The 21,208-nt window shown below is 32.5% G+C and overlaps 2 protein-coding genes across 3 annotated transcripts; one reads left to right on the forward strand and one right to left on the reverse strand.

Annotated features, from left to right (window-relative positions):
• The first annotated feature begins 3,714 nt into the window (after positions 1–3,714).
• LOC8275656 (carotenoid cleavage dioxygenase 8 homolog B, chloroplastic) lies at positions 3,715–7,999 on the forward strand. The gene is made up of 6 exons (XM_025156899.2): positions 3,715–4,420; positions 5,338–6,081; positions 6,418–6,611; positions 6,979–7,168; positions 7,322–7,424; positions 7,550–7,999. The coding sequence occupies exons 1-6, from the start codon at positions 4,127–4,129 to the stop codon at positions 7,693–7,695; spliced, it is 1,671 nt and encodes a 556-aa protein (XP_025012667.2). The 5' UTR covers positions 3,715–4,126; the 3' UTR covers positions 7,696–7,999.
• Positions 8,000–10,464: 2,465 nt separating this feature from the next.
• On the reverse strand, positions 10,465–13,851 carry LOC8275657 (probable transcriptional regulatory protein At2g25830). Of its 2 annotated transcripts, XM_015717584.3 has the most exons (8): positions 13,535–13,851; positions 13,238–13,419; positions 12,848–12,909; positions 12,527–12,683; positions 12,095–12,372; positions 11,377–11,497; positions 10,991–11,109; positions 10,465–10,890 (listed from the first exon to the last, which is right to left on the reverse strand). In XM_015717584.3, exons 1-8 carry the CDS (start codon positions 13,614–13,616, stop codon positions 10,887–10,889), a joined length of 1,005 nt encoding a protein of 334 aa, XP_015573070.1. In that variant the 5' UTR covers positions 13,617–13,851; the 3' UTR covers positions 10,465–10,886. The 2 variants fall into 2 exon arrangements, with proteins under 2 accessions (XP_015573070.1, XP_015573071.1); XM_015717585.3 differs by lacking the exon at positions 10,991–11,109 and having other exon boundaries at positions 13,535–13,843.
• Positions 13,852–21,208: the final 7,357 nt, after the last annotated feature.

The raw sequence follows: 21,208 nt of genomic DNA on the forward strand, positions 1-21,208 counted from the left end.
AGTCCTGCTCTAAATAAATATCTCTAGAGATGAGTATACTAATATAAGTCTATCTAATAGATAAGACTTTAAGTATCTTAATCTCCACCAAATACTATCTCATAAATAACTCTTAATATAAATCCTAATAATTATACAAAATGACTAAAATAACTCTTGGGCCTCATAATTAGCAGTCCATGCGTCTTAATCTTGTGTCTTGACACAAATATGTCCCATTAAGCTTCTTTTAGCTCCATATTTTTCTCCTTTTGCTAATATTCCTGAAAATAGACAATTTAGTAAAGTGAGGCAAAATCACATATTTTCACCATTTTATATATAGAAATATATCATTAAAGCTTTAAAATACCCTTAAATATCTGTACATAATTTGGACCGATCAACAGATGAGTAAATTTGACTAGATTTAAGAAATGCATATTAATTTTGCTATAAATATGAACTTTCCCTTAAAACTTCATTTATCGCATTGATGGAATAATTGTATGCAGCACTTTGACTGCGTTTGGCACATCGGTAAGAAATACATTCCATTTGGTAGCTATATTGAATGACAAATCGACTTAATTATCATTTGACGAGTCTTTAAATAGATTCAATCTTTTAAATATTAAACTCAAACTCATTCTAACTATCATGATAAAAGATAAATAAATTTCCATAAAGAAAGACAAACAAACTCATAAAAAAAATTCTATTAAAAAAATAAAATAAAATAAAAAACTCATAATATTTCATCAACAAAATCAAAAAGCAACTAAAAGAAGTAAATCTAACATAAATTCTAAACAGATTTTAACTAAATAAAATCATCTTTGTTGTTGTGAGGCTTTAATTCATCTCCGAATATTAAAACTTTAGTAGTCATGAGATCTTTTTTCATATATCTTTAATTTGTAATCTGATTTCTCAAATTTACTGTTAGAAAAATATAAGAGATTTTAATATTACAATTTATAAGTCTTGATCAATTTATACTAAAAAAGATGAGAATATAATTTGTTTAATTATTATAACTGAAAATAACTACTAAAGGAAAAAAGAGAAAAGAAAAACACATAGCAAAGAGTTAAAATTAACTACCGTCGACGGCAAAAGAAAGCCGCTTACAACCATAAAAAATGTTAAAGAAAAATGTCTATAGCGGCTAAAATTTTCTATTTTTATGACAGATTTTCTGATTGTTAGTATAAAAAAAACTTTCAAAACTAATATTCTATATATATATATATATATATATATATATAGTTAGTTAGTTACTGATTAGACTCACTGTTAAATTACTGTTCAACATATTTTAATACTGTCTTCAATTTTTCTTATGGTTGTTTCCTGCATTTTACCAACATGAATAGAAAGGGTCTTACTTTTTTTTTTTAAAAAAAAAAATGCTCTAAATGCATATAGTTAGATGAGAAAATTTGGACTGCTTGAAATGCAATAAGCATTAATTCGTGAACCAATTATACGCGGTAAGGAAAAGAAAAGGGGAAAAAGAGAGTCAACTTTAATGAAATTGGAATAATTGTTCAATCAGAATCCAATGTTCAATTGAGAATGCCGCAATTTGGATGAATTTCAAGCAATAATAAGAAGTTAGACTTATATGCAATATTCCTTTATTTTATTAAATTCATAAAATTTATAGAAAAAATCTTATAAATTCAATGTTTATATCCTATAAATTATTATATTTATATAAAACTGGTTATAACTAAACTAAATTTTAATAAAAGAAATAATTTTTTAAATTAAATTCATATTAATTTATTAATATATTTTATAATATTAAAATATATCTTTTAATTTTATTATTTTTAATTTTATTTTATTTTTTAAAATAAATTATTATTTTTTTAATAAATTTCCACCGAGTATAATATTAATGGCTCTTTAAATATAAATAAAGAATTAGAAATATTTAGATGATCCAACGACAACAACAACAATAACAATGTGACTGCAGGCAATTAGTATTTGATTCTACATAAAGTCATACATCGATCAAATCGGTTCCTGTTGCTACTGGAGACATGAACACAAAAATTGTTTGGTTGACAATTAAGTGGAGAAACATATGATATGATAGTCTGATTATTATAGCTATAATAATTATTAAAAAACAAAAAAGAAACAAAGAGTTGTCTCTTATTCTGATCCCATTTTCATCCTGTTCTCATGGAATGAAATGAAAGGTGATTAGAAAAGGAGAAGAGCAGTAATTAATATAAGAGGAGGCGAATTCTACAATGCTCTGTTTATTTAAAATATTTTAATATAATCTTTATATAAAATTATATATTAAAGTATTTTTATATAAATTTTTAAAGAAATAGTTTTTTTTGTAAATTAATTTAAAATTTTATATTTTTTTAAATAAATAAATAAATATATTAAAAAAATCACTATAACTACGATTTTCTAAATTCACCTTAAAAATATTGAGATTGTAAGAGTAAGAATATTATTATTCTAAAAAGGAAAAAGAAAAAATTTATAAAAAACAATAAAAAATAAAGTGAATTCTTTTATTATTTTCGAAGGCTTTAAAAGTTATTTTTCCCCCTTCTTCCTTGCACCTGAAAGCGTTTATTTGAAAATGGAGAAGGGTATCTCAACACTTAACCTTTTTTCGTCTCTTTCCCAAACAATGAAAAAAAAGAAAAAAAAAAAAGATTTTGAAATATTCTTACAATTATAAACAAGTAAGCAAATATTAAATTTGTTATTCTAATTAGGCACTAAAATTAATTTATACTAAATATAAAACTTTACTCTAATTTAATAATAAAATTAATTTTAGACGAGTTTGATACTTAATAATAAATTTAAAAATTAAATTATAATCTTAACTTACCATATTAATTCTTCGACTAACACATAAAAAAGTAGTAGTTACTTTTATTAAGATTGAAAGACATTTCAATATAATAAAAAAAATCTAAAACCTGAATTATATATTATACTAAATTTCAGGTGATAAATAGTATTTAACCCTTTCCTTAACCTTCCTCCACACAAAAGAAACAGAATTATTTCCACTTCCCACCTCAATCCCTATTTAAATTGGTATAATACAGCAAACTCTATGTCAACAAAATGCGTGGACAAACAGGAAAAACATATATCTAACATGGAAAAGTAGAAAAAAAATGATAGCAAAGTTGGATAATAAGTCAATTTATTCATTTTCATTACATTTGGATATAAGATATTATTATATTTTGCACCCACAGTTTTATCTAACGATAAATCAAAGTTATTGGAATCCTTCTTTCCTCCTATGCAAATAAAGTGAAAATATTAACTTATATCAGAATTCCGTTATGGGAAAAGAAATGGAGGAGAAGCCATCCTTCCTATTTGGTCAGTCTTGTATAAACAGAAGAAATCAAAGCCAAAGCACACTGTAGATCGCATTATTAGGTCACATCCCTTTGTACGATGTACCCATAGTGGTTGAATTAGAAAAATTAAAAATATCTCAATCGGTATCTACTAATTAATGGGAATTTATCATCCTTACAGTAAATTAAAAAAAAAATAATACTTCTTATTCGATAATTCAAAAATTTTTATGTCTCTAATTAATTAAAAAATTTAATTAATTATATATACCTCAATTAATTTACCGTCTTAAATAAATAAGAGTTGTTATTTCATTTAATAGTGATTATTTTAAGAATTTATTTCCTTTCTTAAGAAAGGAAATTCTACTGTATATATATTGTATAATTCATTATATATATATATATCAATTTTATATTAATTAAAGTGAATACAAGAACAGCAAGAATTGAACTGATCTCTGATGACGTTAGCTGCACGTGCATGTCATAGAGCATGGATCGTCCGATACCTAACTAAATTCTCATTGGAAAAAAGAATATGAAGCCACATCATGTCTTATAGTGTGAAGGAATTCCACCAATGAAGATTCCAAAATATATGTACAGCCAATTCCCCAGCTTTAATATGATTTTATGTTTCTATGTTCTTCTATAAATACGTAACTCTCACAAACTTTGCTTAATACAAAAAAAAAAAAAAGAATAAAATTCAGACTTAATAGTAAAACACATCTTATAGAACACATTGGTATCTTCTTCTCCTAGTTTCTTTCATGGCTTCCTTAGCATATTCCGCTGCAGGACGCTGCATTTCGTCGTTGAATATGGTGGTTTCTGATAAGGGTGAATTTAAAAGAGAAGGGTTTTCTTTAAGCAGTGTCATTTTTGCAGGAAAACGTGAGAATAGGGACTCCATTATTACAAACGTTGCTACACAAATGCCAGCAATTATTCCTTCACCAGAGAAAGATTTTGCGCCTGGCCAGAATCACGTTGCGTGGACAAGTGTCCGGCAAGAGAGATGGGAAGGAGAGCTTGCTGTACAAGGAGAAATTCCATTATGGCTGGTATGTGTGCCCTTTTGCATTCTGTTGACCTTTTTTTTTCTGTTTTCCTTTCCCCTTTTAGCTAGAAGTTTATTAAGTGAAATAACTATAAATCTAATGATTAATACACCAAATAAACTAATCTAATTCCTTGATATTCATTCCTAGAACTTATCCTATTGATTGGACCTAATTCTTATGTAAATGTATAATTTGAAGATGCCATTGGATAGTCCATCAAATATCGAATTCAACCACCGTTTTCTTTCCTAAATCTCTTAAATTAACTTATTTTTTTCTTAAAAGAGAGAGAATAAGCTATCCAGATTCTAGGTTGTTCCACAGAAAAATGATTTAAACTAAATAAATAAACATGAAGCCTATATTAGCAACCCTTAAATTGTTCTCCGTACTTAAGGTTAATTAATAATTAATTTCCTATTTTTAAAATGGATTTCCATACTTAAAGCTGTTGTAGATTCCAAAAGAAAACGTCAAGTGCGACAGTATAACTCATATAATCGTGAAGTTATATCATATGGTTCAATTTTTTAGCATGCATGATCATTTTATGTTTATAAGCTGCAGAAGCATAAGTTTCCAAAAAAAGAGTTGCAGAAGGAGATACCTAAGCATATACGTTTATATATAGTTTAATCCTACTATCATATGAGGAGATACCTAAGCATATACGTTTATATATATATATATATATATATATATATATATATATATATATATCAAGAATCAAAATTCCTTGTAATTACAGATTTCAGAAACCATGTGTATCCAAATTTATATTTGCGAATACTTCCAAACTTGAACAGACCAATTGTTCTTTTACTGAATTTTGTAATATTAAATCATTACTTTATTATAGTTTAAGAAAATTAATGTAAATTTGTCATTTAACCCTTGACTGAATTGATTACATGCAGAAAGGGACGTACCTTAGAAATGGACCTGGCCTATGGCACATAGAGAACTACAACTTCCGGCACCTCTTTGATGGCTATGCCACATTAGTCAAACTCCACTTCGAAAACGGCAGATTAATTGCGGGCCACCGGCAAATCCAATCGGAAGCTTATAAAGCAGCCAAAAGAAACAAGAAACTATGTTACCGTGAATTTTCAGAAGTGCCAAAGCCAGACAACTTCTTATCCTACATCGGCGACCTTGCTAATCTCTTCTCTGGTGCATCCTTGACCGATAACGCCAACACCGGAGTAATCAAGCTCGGCGATGGCCGTGTTGTATGCTTAACAGAAACCCAAAAAGGGTCTATTATAGTTGATCCAGAAACACTGGATACAATAGGGAAATTTGAGTATAGTGATTCACTAGGTGGTTTAATACACTCGGCTCATCCAATAGTGACAGACAGCGAGTTCTTAACTTTGTTGCCGGATTTATTGAAGCCAGGGTACTTGGTAGTGAGGATGGAGCCTGGTAGCAATGAAAGAAAGGTGATCGGACGGGTGGATTGCCGCAGCGGTCCAGCACCAGGGTGGGTGCACTCGTTTCCGGTGACTGAACACTATATTATAGTGCCTGAAATGCCATTGAGATATTGTGCTCAGAATCTGTTAAGAGCTGAGCCCACACCACTTTATAAGTTTGAGTGGCATCCTGAATCTAAAGGGTTTGTGCATGTTATGTGTAAAGCTAGTGGCAAGACTGTAAGTTCTCTCTTTCTAATTTCTTTTCATCATTTCTATTTTGTAAATTTATTGTACAAATAATTTTAATCTTGATTTTTTAATAATTAATGTAAATAATTTTAATTTTGATATTTTAATGATTAAGTGTCTATTTTGTAAACTGTAAACACATGTAATTCATTTTAAAATATATATAAATTTTAACACTTATTTTTAAATTCTTTTTGAAACTTTCTAAATCCCGGCACTTGTTTTTGTCAAAATCATCATATAAATTAGTAAATATATACTATTTTGAACCATAATTGATGAGTGTCTTGATAGATAATAATTGTTTTGTAAAAATTTTTGAAGGTGGCAAGCGTAGAGGTACCTCTATTTGTGACATTCCATTTCATAAATGCATATGAAGAGAGAGATGAAGATGGGAGGGTGACTGCAGTTATAGCTGATTGTTGTGAACATAACGCAGACACAAGTATATTAGAGAAGCTTAGACTACAAAATCTTCGCTCTTTCATGGGTGCAGATGTGCTACCAGATGCTAGGTACGTAATTTTCTAATCTATTCTTCAAATTGATTTTGGCTTCAGAGCCTTCAAATTACAAGTGCCTTTTTCTAATCTTTGTATATGTGTATAAATGATACCCAAATTACTAGAAAATGCACTTATTATATCATGCATATGTGGAAGATAAACTTTACATGCTCTGGAGGAAAATAAAAGTATCAATAAGTTCAGAAGGTTTGCTCCAAGTGAAATCAGGAAGTTCAATCCACTATTTGTCTTGTTTTAATTAAAACCAAATAAAACAAGGATTTAAAGGAGGAAAAAAGAAAACTTATAAGTGGTGAAAAAAGTACAATTTGAACCCAGAGTGACTAATAAGTTAGTGATGCATTTTGAAAAGCAGGGTTGGGAGGTTCATAATTCCATTGGATGGGAGTCCATACGGGAAGTTGGAGGCAGCATTGGACCCAGATGAACATGGGAGAGGCATGGACATGTGCAGTATCAATCCTGCATTTTTAGGCATAGAATATAGATATGCTTATGCTTGTGGAGCCCAACGCCCGTGCAATTTCCCTAACACCCTTACTAAGGTAATTCAACTCATCACTATAATCTTTAATCTTACTAATCAACTTTCGCAAAACAAATCTCCTGACTTGTAAAGTTGTGGGCTCACACCTTACTCTCAAACTTCTTCTAGTAACATTCGTAATATTTTCTTTCTTATATAATTTGTATTGTAGATTGATTTATTCAAGAAAAAGGCAAAAAATTGGCATGAAGAAGGTGCCGTGCCATCTGAACCTTTCTTTGTGGCTCGGCCGGGTGCTACAGAAGAAGATGATGGTGAGCAAAATGCACTTGTGTTCGGTTTCAATCTTTCAATAATTACACTAGTCATTCACAAATTAAAAAAAGAAAAAAAAAATTTACTTGCACTAAGTCTGTAACATGAAATACTGTTTTATTAGGTGTGGTAATTTCCGTGATTAGCGAGAAAAATGGAGAAGGGTATGCACTATTATTAGATGGGTCGACATTCGAAGAGATCGCAAGAGCAAAGTTTCCTTATGGTCTACCATATGGGCTTCATGGATGCTGGGTTCCAAAGAAATGAAACCAGTCGGTAATGGCTATGATAAATAAATACATATATATATGTAGTTTCTTGGAGCTAGTACAGTACCATAATCTTACGTACATGGTGTTCGTTAGGCGTGATGTGTTCATTATGCAATATCCAATGACATTGTTGGTGTTGAGGTGCAAAATATAAATATATACATTGCCCCTACAGTGAAATGTTATTGGTGTTTAGGGTTTTCTTTATTACTATCATCTTCATCATTTGTCTGCCTGTACAGTATAAATTAAACCCATTTTGGTGTAGATTATATTTGTTACTGTGTTTTTCCAGTTTAGAGCTCTTGCCTTTTGTAAGTACCCCTTATTCTTATCCAAATTCTCTTATGATGTCCTCATTCTTCTTGAGGAAGTCCCTACTTGCTGTATTGAACTTGCATCTCGTAGTATTTCCTTTGGTTGATGAAAATTTCCTTTTCATAAAAAATAAAAACCCTACTTCTCTATTGAGAATTCTATTTTTTGTTGGTCAATTCAATTTTAACAGTTATTAATATTATTTAGTTGAAATTTATAAAATTTACGAAATTTATTTAAAAATCTAAAATTTATATGCTTTTAATAAAATGAAATTAATTTATAATTTTACATAATTAAATTTGTATAAAATAGCTATAGTTAAATTAAATCTAATAAAATAAATAGAATTTTTAAATGCATTTCTCATTAGTTTGTCAATATATTCTATAATATCAAAATATTTTTTTCAACTTCATCATTTCTATTTTATTTTCTTTATCATATCTTCTTTCTCAAATAAAATAAAGCTCAATAAATTTCAAATAAATATAGAATAAATATTAAAAGTAAATAAAAAAAATTATAAATGCATTTCATTGGTATTTATGTGTAGTAAATTTACTATTAACTCATTCTATATAAATAATATTATATAATTTTAACATATGCACGTATTGTTAATCATGGTTAGGCCCCATGAGAGGTTGAAATCCAGCTGATACACGTTAAATTGGAGTTCTAATATCTCCTTCCCTTTCTTTGTTTAATTTCTCTTTTCTTGATATGATATCTTAACTAGAAATTCTAACTTCTCCTTCTCTTTTTATATTCAATTTAAATTGTTTTCTTTCTTCTCCATTTCACTCTTGTTTTTTCTCTCTGTCTTTCTTCATATTTTTTTTTGTAAAAAAGTGTAGTTTTCTACATAATCTTTCTCATCTAACTTTAGATTTATTTTTGATCTTACCTCTCTATTTTTCTCAATCTAATTTCTTTCCTTGCTTGTGAATTCTGATGTTAACGCTATAGAAAGTTTTTGGTGCTTTAGTTTGCAAGATAAAATAATAGATGGGAATAGCAAAGGCAAAACAAAAAGAGATAAAAAAAAAAATAACATGTTTAAAATAAAAATGTAAGGGTACAAAACATCAAAAGTATAAATTAAAGTGTGATAAGTTAAAACAAAAATTTCAGGGAATTTTTTAAAAACAAAATTTCATGGGTTTTAGAGAATATTTAAGTAGATTCGAAGGATAAAACTATAAATATTTGATCGCATAATTATTATTTATCTCATGTATCTTTTTATATTATACTAATTACCCTCTAATATTTAAAAAATATATTCTTTTATTCTTTTATTTTGTAATTTTATATTAAAAACCTCTTCCGTTGAAATTTTTATTAGGAAATGGTTAATTGGGTTTGATTTTTTACTATTTGTCCCCTGATTTTTTTGTGTATTATACAACTTACTCCCTATATTTTATTTTTTTACACTAAAATCCCCTTGCGTTTTTTTAAATCAATATAATTGAGGATCTAAGTTAATAAAAAATATAATTTAATTCTTATACTGTTTATCAAAATTACAATTCTACTGTAATAGAATTATTAATAATAATACTATCAATTTTATTTTAACAATTTAAAGTTAAATTATAAGAATTTTTAATATTTTGATTAATATAAGCACTTTTAAAATATTTAAATCTTACTAGAATTTAATTATGCTAAAAATTAGAGTAATTAAATAACACTAATTAATTATCTGCGTACATACACTAAAATTGATTTTTATAAAAAGATTAGATAAGGAGATTTTAGTATAATAAATAGACCATAAGAGATAATTTGTATATTACACCAAAGATCAAGGGACAAATAGTATAAAACTAAATATAGTTAATGATTGTTTAACATAAGTTTATGATGGAAAATATTTTTAATATAAAATTATAAAATAGAAAAATAAAAAAATATATTTTGAAAATGTCAAAAATAATCTGGTGTAATGTGGATTAAATATGTAAAGAGTCTGGGACGGCGGTTTTTTTCTCTGCCTCAATCAATGAGGTTGTTCAGGCTAAAAATCAAATTTACCTGGTATAAAAGGAAAGATCTAAATTATAGGATTTTCTCTCTCAAGAAGCAAACAGCAAATGTTCTTGCCAGTTCAGCTATGAATAAGAGAAATTGAACAATTTTTCATTTATTAAAATGATTTCACAAGAAGCCAGTGTTAAGTTTGTAGATTCTCCATTTTGAAGGTGTTGAATAAATAAAGGATTTTAATCAATTCTTAAAATTTGTTTCTTTATTCTCTAACTAATAGATTCTTCAAAGTCTCTTGTCAAAAACTCTCAAAACAGACATTGCTCTAGTATTCCTACAGGCCTCTTATTACTTTTTAGATTTCAGTGGAACAATGGACAGGCATCGACTCCTGATTCACAAACCAAGAAAATGATGGAAACTTGAAATGATGATGACACAAGAAAAATGTTAAAAGGTTCATTGGCAGCACCATGAAATAGATCCTTATTTTACCATTGAATGAATGCAAGTATCTTCTCACAGAAATATGTGCCACTGCCCCAAGAAATTTGATCATCTAGTCAAGTATAGGATGGGAAAACTTCCACCTCTCAACCCCTTTTTGCACCTGAAAAAAGAAAAGGATGTCGTAGAAGAAAATTTATGTTCTTTCTCCACGAGACTACATGGACAATTTCAAACTGATATTTTGTGCCTGAACCAAATGCCATAGCCTCTTTAACGGCATCTAAACTTTTCAGTACAAGTAGCTCAGACGTTAACCAAGTTAAGGATTTGATCACTTCTGGTCTGTGTAAACAGCATCAACATCATCAAGTTCGAGTAGTTTAGAAATAAGTTCTTTGTTCAAGTCCATTGCCTCATCATCTACCTGATACACATCAGATGTCACTTTGTTACATTTAAAGTACGAAGTTTCCATGACAATCATACATGAACACTAAAAGAAAAAAGGTCATAAGAACAATCACTCTGCAAACTTAGTGAACACTTCATAAAAGTATAAGGGCAGTGATATGCCAAGAAGAGAGCTTCTATTTGTCCTCCAGTAATCCAATGGCAGTTGTTTGTGTTGTGGGTGAGTGCATGTCTGCATGAGTGTTTGTGTGTAAGAGAGAGAGAGAGAAGAGAAGAGAAAAACTCCACAAACAACTGAGCAATAAAATAATCAAGAAGAGTCGGTGTGTACCCTACTCTTTTATATGTATCAAGCGATCAAGCAGTTCACATATTATACTATATCTTTAGTTCAAAATTCAAAATAAATTCAACAAATCATATGAACAGAACCATGGAGAAATCAAATTCCTGCGAGTGCAATAGAGTGCTAGGATTGACTTCAGCTCCGTGAACATACCTCAATAGTTGTTATTGGAAGTAGCTCCGAACCATTATCAGTCTCAAAATCTATTCCTTCCTCACGAAGTTTTGATAATATCTCCATGTAGTTCTCTGATGAACTTACAACTTTGTAATAGCTAAGAAAAAGAAAGAAAGGAGACAGACAGAGAACATGTTAGCTCATCTGCAGAACCAAAATAGTTTAGGTTATAAAAAGTGCCAGTGAAAAAAATAACTGCAGTCAGATGTCACGTGTGTTCTCTAAATTCAGATAAGATCGAGTAATTGGACTTATTATGGCTTCGTTGCAGCACATTTTATTCTTAATACAAAGAAACACATGGTAGAAAATTCACTACAAAAATTTGCATGCTTCCTCAAAATATAGGGCCCCCTTCACAATGCTTTTCTGTTTCCATATTCAGAAACTCAAAATACAAATATACATTTACGTGATGCAACTCATAAGATGTATAGCAATTTCTCATATGTAAAGCTCTAAATCCCTGTAAAAATAGACACCCCATTTCCACTATCACAAGAAGGGAAATGCGATTGCTATCATGTGGCACATCTCAACTCAACTAAGCCTTAAGCCCAAGTTAATTGGGGTTAGCTATATGGATTGTCTTTCTCCACCTCAAACAATTCTAGGCTACATTTAATGTAAGGCCACTAGTTGAAGAATGACAATAAAGATGGAAGACTAAATTCACATGAAATGGGAACATTACCTTTCCGACTTATCTTCATCAGCATCATCTTCATATATTGGAGGTTCAATGACATCCTCAGCACCAGCATCCAGAGCAATGGCAAGAAGCTGATCTTTGTCCGCTTCTGTGACTTTGATATTCACAACCCGGACACGTTTAAACTTGAACATAACAGATCCTGGATCGGCCATCTTTCCTCCATAATCCTTTACTACTTCTCTAACAGCCGCCACAGATCTGTTTATTTTATCTGTCAAGACCTCCACTACTATACTTACTCCACCAAACCCATATACCTAAAAAAAATTACTCAGTTTGCTAATGTATAGGGAAAAGAGACTACTAGTTATTCGAGGAGATAGATTCTCAAATGCAATCAATTGTTTCCCTCTTTAGATACTTGGAATCTTAACAGCACCATATGAAAATATGAGAGATACTCATACCAACCTCGTAAATTTTCTCAATATAAGCTTCTTGTCCCTTATCAGAAGCCCTCTTGATATTGCGCTCCAAAATGTCCTTAGGTACATCAAGCTCTTTGGCTTTCTCAAGTAGAGCAGCCAAAACTGTATTTGATATTGGACTGGGACCGCCTTTTTTCACACTGCATCATTCAGAAGAATTATAACCGACATCATGAAAAGGAAGTAGAAAAACTTGCATCTATTGTCATTCATAACATATGATGATAAAGGTCAACAGTTTTGTTTTTGTTTTTTTTTTCCCAATTAATTAAGCAGCATAGAAGATGAACAGGAACTAACTTACGCGGATACAACTTCTTTTCCAATCCTCGAATACAGTTTTGCCTTCTTAGCATCTTGAGCACCCTGCACTTGAGGCACATTTTTTTGTTAGAAAAAGAAAAGCATAACTTTTTAAATACAAAGTTTTTTAAAATTAAATTGAATATATTATTATACCCAATAATATAATAATCATCTGGCTACTGGTTTAACATTTCCAGCTGTAATTACTAAGAGTAAGAAAAAGACATGAGAATCCAATTTGTGGTGGAAATAATCAATTAATCAATTAATCAATTGAGACTTTTCATCAAACATGTGGTGTACAATATAAAAAAAAAAACAGAAAATCCTACAGGAAAAGCAAACAAGCAGTAGAAGTAACGCCAAGAAATCAGAGTGCGACAGAGACCTTTCTACCGGCAATTTTGCAAGAACGCCTGCCCATACAGACAGGAGGATAAGTCCATATCTGTCTTAGATTTACTTGACAATGACTCTGTTTTTGTTCATATATTAATGAACACACAGAATCACTGTTGTTAAATGAAGATGATAATGATGATAATAAACTGCGACCAAGAAAATCATTTCCTGAATATCACAACAGAAGGAAAAAAGAAGTTTTTTCTGTAAGAAAAAAGAAATTCACTTGAGGAAAAGGATAGAAATGGTAAGTTAATCACTACTATGAGAGATAACACATTACTTAAGGGCGAAAAGGAAGTGGTTGGATATTTGAAGCAGAGCCCATTTGAGAGTCTATTAAGAACTGCTCCTACTCCTCTCATTGCAATTTGCAGGTTAGCAATTCTCCACTTTTATGGACATTAAAGTTAGCACTTCTCAAGAATGCTTTATGCAGATTCAAGCTCAAACTTCCTTTCTTTGTTCTTTTGGACGATATATGGTCCTCCTGCATTAGTACTACATAAGAAATTCTGGATTCTGGGAGGGAGCAACCCATATTCTGGCCCAGATACTGTACAAGCTATTTATCTGGAGGCCCAGAGTCTAAGCCGAGGACAGGTTCTTGAAATTAGCTGACCCTGGCGGGGTCGCCACCCTTTGTCCCGGTTATTATAGCATATGTGTCACTTAGGACATAATCACTGTGATGACTTGGGTTATATCTGAGAACTTGCTAATTCTAAAGAAAAGGCGGAAAAATTCAAAACTATTAATGGAAATCAACCATCATCATCAGAGAAATTAGCATCTTATTATTCTCAGGGAATTAAATGGAGCTAGGTATACACCACTCAAACAAATTCAAATAAATAAATAAAAAACAGAAGTGTCTTCTTACACTGTTTAATTAACTACAATTAAGAAAAGGCAGCAATTTATTTTAATAATAAAAATTTATAGGTCAATTTTTGTGTGTTATTGTTTTCTCCTTCTCTTTCGATGGATGTGTAAATATAACCTACAGAAAAGTAGGCTAATCCAACGAATATTGCTTACACAATGAAAGAGTTACTCATTTATCTCTCCATCCAATCAAATTAGTTGAAGTGTGCATTCACGGCCCATGCTAAAGTTTCAACCAATTCCTGCTAATATCCACTCTAAACTTAATCTCATCCCTAAAATTTAACAAGAAGCAGGTTACCATGGGATCAAGTTTTGGAGCTAATTGAAGAGAAATTGGATTATATAGTTGTCACATGCTGCCATCAAAATCCAAAGCATGTGTCGTTGCCATTTTTGCCTTATAAAAACTTAAAGTCAGCTGTTTTAATTATTTGACCTTCACCTGTTAAATCCTTTCCCAAGAATATACCGGATTAGAACACATAACAAACAAGTGTCAGGCAATTTGATCTTGGCAAATCTTATAATATTTATTCATAAATTTAAGTTATTTATACAGTTATAAGATAGCGTTGAAAATAAAACTTAAGCAAACAAAAGAATTTTTTTTTTTATTAATACCTATAGGTACCGTATAATTCATATATTGATAGTTTCTTTCAGTATATACACAATATTTTATCAACACTATTTAAATTTATTATTTGTATTCATTCTAAATTCTATTAACTCATACTTTTTCTTACTATAAGTTAATTGGATCATGTGCTCGAAAAAACCTCACTCGTTGTCATTCATAAGAATGAGTTATAAATACAACTTTGATGCAGCAGTGGACAGCAAGAACAACAACAGAGGTGGAATTGGCATTATAACAAGGGAGAGTGATGCCCAGGTGCTTTCTTGTATGGCAAAGTCTTTTTTTAACTTGATCTCCTATACCCTTTTACCCTTGAGTTTTTGGGGGCTATTGGCGCTTGCCATGTCTAATGGTTCATTCTCAAATCATCATGGAGGAACACAGGACAACCAATCTGTAATGGCTGCTGCAGAAGTAATCCTTGAGGATGTTTGGTATTTTGCAAGACTCAATTCAGTTCTTCTAGTTCTAGTTTTAGTTTGATTGGAGGCAATGCTAACTGGGTAAACAAGTGAGTTGGCTTAGCGAAACTCTAATTTTTATTAATATTTTATTTTAATAAAAATAATTTAATTTTTTTATAAATTATACTAATTTTTCGTAAGTATTACTAATTGTAAAAAAAATAAATTATATTTTTTATAAATTAAGCTAATTTTTATTAAGACTTATCGTCTTAATATGCATGTGGGATGTCAGTGTATTATTAGATAGGACTTATTCTTTTGTAAGTGGAAAATCTCATCTTTTCTTCTGGAGAAGACATGTGTCAAAGATAAGATTTCCACCTTATTTTTTATGTCTGATTGTATTTAGGCTTCTCTATATAAAGAGGAGTCGAGAAGTAATGAAGCAAGCAAGTTTTTCCTTCCATCTATTAACATAATATTCCTCTTTCTTCTCATGGCTTTCTAAATTCTTCATCTCTTTTTCTCGATCCATTGGCTATGAGCTATTTATTTGCACGATCTGTTCTTCTATGATTCAAAAGGACTAACTCGGTTATAAAAATTCAAAAGAGCAGAAAGACCTCTCATGGCAAAGGTGCCTCTATAGGGTCTTAGCTTGAGGATCTCTCCTGCCTTGAGTTTACAGTATGAGAATCATAGAATGAGCAGCTCTCGGCTCCATTTGGTATCAGAGCCAGGTTGACAGAGAAGAGAAACCCAGCTATCATGACTTCAGAAATCACTACTCATACCTCCACTCTACAACTCTCTCCTTCTTGCAAAAAAACTATATCCAATAAGATTGACTATCTTGTGAAAATTTTTCATATTTCTAAAAATGTCCAAATCGAAAACACTCTTGTACCCATTATTAACCCATATAATATTTTCAAGAAATAGAATTTTATCAGAAAAACCTTCAACCAAATCATCCACAAACAACCTTTATCCGTTAAAGAGTATGTCCAATCTTCCTCTTTTTCCGGTTGTTCCCTTACCTCTACCACTCAGGAGCAGTATGTTACTCTTGAGATTTCCACTCCCTTCATAGAACAATGGAAGAAACAGGGATACACACACCTCAATCTTGAAGCTGTCAGGCTAGTCCTCTCATATCATGGCAGGATGGGTCTACCAGTTACGACCCGTATATCGCTTTTGGATACCAGATATCTTAGATACGAGCATGCAGTAATCGGAACTATAGTCATAACACTTAACACTGGAAGTGTTGTTCTGAATTTCTTCCCCAATTTTAATCTATCTCTTAATGATCTTTATTTGTCAACTGCACTTAAGGTCCAAGTCCAGATCACTGGAGCAAATCAAGTGATCGATGCTCTCTCTGCGACCCTGTACCACCAGATTGTCTATAGATTACAGGACCATGCCATTAATCTTCAGATCCCAGGCTTTCAAGCCTCTTCTGATGCTTTGTTTATTATGGCTAACTCTGGTCAGATTCCTACAATAGTCCAGGCTCCAAGGCAGCTGGAAAGAGAAGATCTGCAGAAGTTAATCCCAACTGAATGGGTGACCAATTATGAGAAACTTCAGGCATCTCAGGCCAAGCTTGTTCAGGCCACTGACCCTCTTTTTGTTAACCAAAAAGATGGTACTGTAAAAACGATTTTCACAAAAATGGAAGAATCTTCTTCTGCACCTTCTATCTTCTAGGCATTGATGATACAGCCTGTGTCTAGACCTAGAGAAAAGATCCCTATTCACTCATTTCAGTCCTCTGGACATCATATCTATGCTGCCAGAATTAAAGGACACTTTATATGGGATGTTGACCCAGGAATGTGCAGATCAGGATGCACCTGCGGAGATGATCTCGATTTTGCTGAACCATGTTTTCAACACTCTAAGCAAACTCTAAGAGACATGACTCCAAAAACTCAATGTTCAGTCATGGAGTCAAGGCCAGATGACCGAGATCCATACGGTCCTTGGATTGGCATCCCAAGAAACAAAAAGAAAATCAGAGTAAAGCTCATATTCCTATGTATAAGGAAGCCTTAGAACTTCTTGCAAAAGAAGGAAAGACTGTCCTTGACATCACCTTTGATGAGATGAATATACTTTTGGCCAAAATGGGAATTGTGTTTGGGAAAAAGCCTTCTACTACTTGCAGAGAATAGGCTCATTCTAATTTATCAGAAGTTCAACCACCCCATGCAATCCAAAGTTGTTTCATGTTCCAGCCTGAAGATTTCCCTCCCCTAGGGAAGTTCGAAAATAAAAGATCAGAGATCCTCCCTTCAAGGATTACTCCCTCAGGATCCATAGAGCCTTTCACTCCACCATAAGAGGTCCTAAATTGGCAGACCTCAAATTTCATAGTTCAGAATTCTTATCTAAAGAAGATAGATGGAAAATTGGATCAGGCACTTCATTTGGCTCACAAGTTGGACCATAAGTTGGACACCTTCTCTTAAGAAGTACTCCAACTATATTCTTCTTTAACCGCCAAATATCAAGCCTTGGATAGAGAGCTTCGGGTTTCTCAACCGATTACACCAACTTTCATCCAGAAGGAAAAAGAAATTACAAGGCTCAAAAGGCAGATTGATCAAATTGAACATGACCTTAGAAAAGATCAGTCTTCTACAATCCCTTCCTTTACATCAACAGCTTCTATATCTTCTGCCATTGCCCCCTCATACTATTCTTCATTTCCTTTCCTCCCACAGCCAGAACAAGAATGAACTTTTTACCAACCCTTTGGTACCTTCTCACATCTATACCCAAAGGGCTCCATAACTTAACAAAAGAAAATATCTCCTCCTCCAGTTTCTAAAGAAAATAAATTGCCAGACCAATCACTCATCAGCCCTTATGATTCTGATTCTTCCTCAAATATCTCTGAGATGGCTAATATCACAGAAATTCTCATGAATACCTCTACTACTGAACCCAGTCCAAAAGTAGTGGAGCCTGAAGATGGCACAGAGGATGCACAGTCATATTTTATTCCTACTGAAGCTCTATACCCGAGGTCAAAACCGACAACTAGCACGGGACCTTAGTTCACATTTGATGATTTGCCTCCATCAAAATGGAGGGATAAGCTTTCTGAATTTTTGGCATGGATTGATCTCCAAATGATTTTCTATGGTGCCACACTTAAAAAGGTTCTTGCTGAATTTGTTACGAGATTCACAGGGAGTTTAAGAGATTGGTTCCAGTCACAGCCTGAGTATACCAGACTTCAATTTGTGACGCTACCAACTCCATCAGCTGCGGTCATAGTCCTCCATAATCAGTTCCTGAGAAGTTATGATCTCATTATATGACAACAAAAACAGGAATACTTTGATCGAAAATGTTGTTCGTAGAAGATCAAGGATCTGGAAAGATATTATTCTACCATGTCTAAGTTATATTATGTTATTGGAGGGCACGATGGTGATGATACATTAAAATATACTTTCATCACCTCATTACCAGATGAAATACAACCAGAAGTCAACAACATGATCGCCGCAACAAAGAAACAAGTCACCTCCATTACTCTTGGAGAAATCTGGCAGTTCACTCTCTCCTCTATCAAGAGATTATGTGACCAGTAAGAATTATTTAGAAGATTGTCTCAGCGAGATTTGATTGCTCAAAATGCCTATAACAAAAACCACCTCAAGATTAAATGCAAGGCTTCTAATTGAGTTTGCTCCAATCACAAGAAGAAAATCGGACATCAAAAATACCCACGCAGCAGAAGCAAAGAATTCAGAGGAAAAAGGCCACATTCAAAAAGATTCAGATACTTCTAGAAAAAGAGGAATCAAGGCCATAAATCAGACAGATGCTACATCTGCCGAAAGAAAGGGCATTATGCTAAGAATTGCCTTCAAAATCCAGAAAAATCAGCAAGGATGATACAATAAGTCAGCATGTCTATGTCTCTACCAGCTTCATTCAAAAAAGATATAGAGTCTCTCTTATCAGAACAAGACGATCTTACTCCAGAAAGTCTCTTTGGATTAGAAGCAGAATATTCCGACTCTACTGAATCTTCAAAAGAGTCCTCTTCAGATTTTGATGATAGTGAGATTCCAATCCTGATGATCAGTCTTCCTTCAACAGAAAAAAAATACATTCTGACAAATGTGAGGCAGTACCCTTTCTCCCCATATCCAGTTTTTGAGTTATCTCAGGTTGCTACTAAAATTCCTCCAATTCCTTATGTTCCTATACAAGTCTTGCCTTCAAAGTATGCAAAACCTGTTCCAGTTATAGCTTTCTTTGACACTGGAGTTTAAAGAAGCATGATGAATCCCGAAGTCTTCCCATCTGAATACTGGAAATCCCATATTCAGTTTTTCAGAGCAGCAAATGGTCAAACTTTCAAGACTACTCTAATTACAAGGCAAAAAATTGGGATATAGTTTTTTCTGATTGCGTGGTATGGACGCACATCATTGGCTCAGATCTCCCAAACAAAGACCTCTTAATAGGGTTTGATGTTTATCATCAAGCTCAAAGGTTTCAAATTCTTCCCAATGGAATAAAGTTCAAGAGGCAATTTCGCCCATACACAGATACCTCTAATCTGTTCACTATAGCAGATACAAAACCACCATTTCTACAATACAAAGAAAAACTCCTTCTTTTTTGTCCAGAATCCCATTCACATTTCCAACATCCTCTTCCCTTGTGGAAAAATCTTCAGTTCTATATCAGCCTCCCTTTCAAGCTCAATGAAGATATCAACCCAACAAAGGCCACCCATCTAGGAATGTCTCCTACAGATCTAGCCCTTGCCAGATCGGAATGCTTGACTCTACTACAACAAGGCCTCATTGAGCTCACAACCTCACAATAGGCCTGTCAAGCCTTTTATGTGGAAAAAAGATCTGAAAAGTTAAGGGGAAAAAGAGACTTGTTAGATTACAAGCCTCTGAATCATTTCTTACAAGATAACAAATTTCCTCTCCCTCGGATTTCGAACCTAAAAGTCCACATTCAAAAGGCCCAGTTCTATTCAAAATTTGACCTCAAGGCTGGATTTTGGCAATTGGGTATCCATCCCTCAGAAAGATACAAAACAGCTTTTTGTATCCCAAACGCCCAATATCAATGGACAGTCATGCCTTTTGGGCTCAAAACAACTCCTTCTCAGTTTCAAAAAACAATGATAGAAATCTTTGGGCCTATCCTTTACTCCTCCCTTATCTACATTGATGACATTCTCCTATTCTCGAAAACAGCTGAGGAACATCATCAACTTCTGAAACAATTCCTTGCTATCATCCAAAAGCATGGAATCATGCTGTCGGAGAAAAAGAGTATTATTGGCCAGCAAGAGATAGAGTTTCTTGGCATGCATTTCAAAGACGGCCAATACACATATAGTCCACACTTGACAAAAGAACTTGATTACTTTCCAAATGAGAATCTCTATGTAAAGCAAATACAACAATTCCTTGGGATACTCAACTATGTCAGGGAAGCCATACCACACCTATCCAGTTACACATGTCATCTTTCCAAAATGCTCAAAAAGGACCCTCCCCCTTGGGGAACAGAACAGACTATAACTGTCCAGAGACTAAAAGAATTGGCTCACAATCCTCCATCCCTCACCATTCCATCTACAGGAAATCTTATCCTACAGACTGACGCATCTAATCATGCGTGGGGGGCCATTCTTCTTGAAAACCTCAACAACAAGGAACATCTGTGTGGTTATGCATCAGGACAATTTTCTTCATCAGAAAAGCATTACCATTCAACATACAAAGAGATCTTGGCAGTCAAATACGAGATAAAAAAGTTTGAGTTTTTTCTGATTGGTCAACACTTCTTGGTTCGGATGGATAATTCTTCATTTCCAAAAATCCTTGAGTCCAACCAAAAGACCTTACCAGAACCTCAATTATTGAGGTTAAAATCATGGTTCAGCAGATATGATTTTGAAGTTCAACATATAAAAGGAACGAGAAATCTCATCCCAGATTTCTTATCCAGACTG

This window comes from Ricinus communis, chromosome 3 (genome assembly GCF_019578655.1).
Source record: "Ricinus communis isolate WT05 ecotype wild-type chromosome 3, ASM1957865v1, whole genome shotgun sequence".
Taxonomy (NCBI): Eukaryota; Viridiplantae; Streptophyta; class Magnoliopsida; order Malpighiales; family Euphorbiaceae; genus Ricinus; species Ricinus communis.

Bases quoted from the DNA above. Each gene is read 5' to 3' on its own strand.
- LOC8275656 (XM_025156899.2), top strand. From the start codon at position 4,127: ATGGCTTCCTTAGCATATTCCGCTGCAGGACGCTGCATTTCGTCGTTG. The intron at 4,421-5,337 runs GTATGTGTGCCC...GATTACATGCAG, and splicing joins GAGAAATTCCATTATGGCTG to AAAGGGACGTACCTTAGAAA. The intron at 7,425-7,549 runs GTGAGCAAAATG...CTGTTTTATTAG, and splicing joins TGCTACAGAAGAAGATGATG to GTGTGGTAATTTCCGTGATT.
- LOC8275657 (XM_015717584.3), bottom strand. From the start codon at position 13,616: ATGAGAGGAGTAGGAGCAGTTCTTAATAGACTCTCAAATGGGCTCTGC. The intron at 11,498-12,094 runs GTAATGTTCCCA...TCTTTTTCTTAG, and splicing joins GATGAAGATAAGTCGGAAAG to CTATTACAAAGTTGTAAGTT. The intron at 11,110-11,376 runs GTATGTTCACGG...ACACTCATGCAG, and splicing joins TTCCAATAACAACTATTGAG to ACATGCACTCACCCACAACA.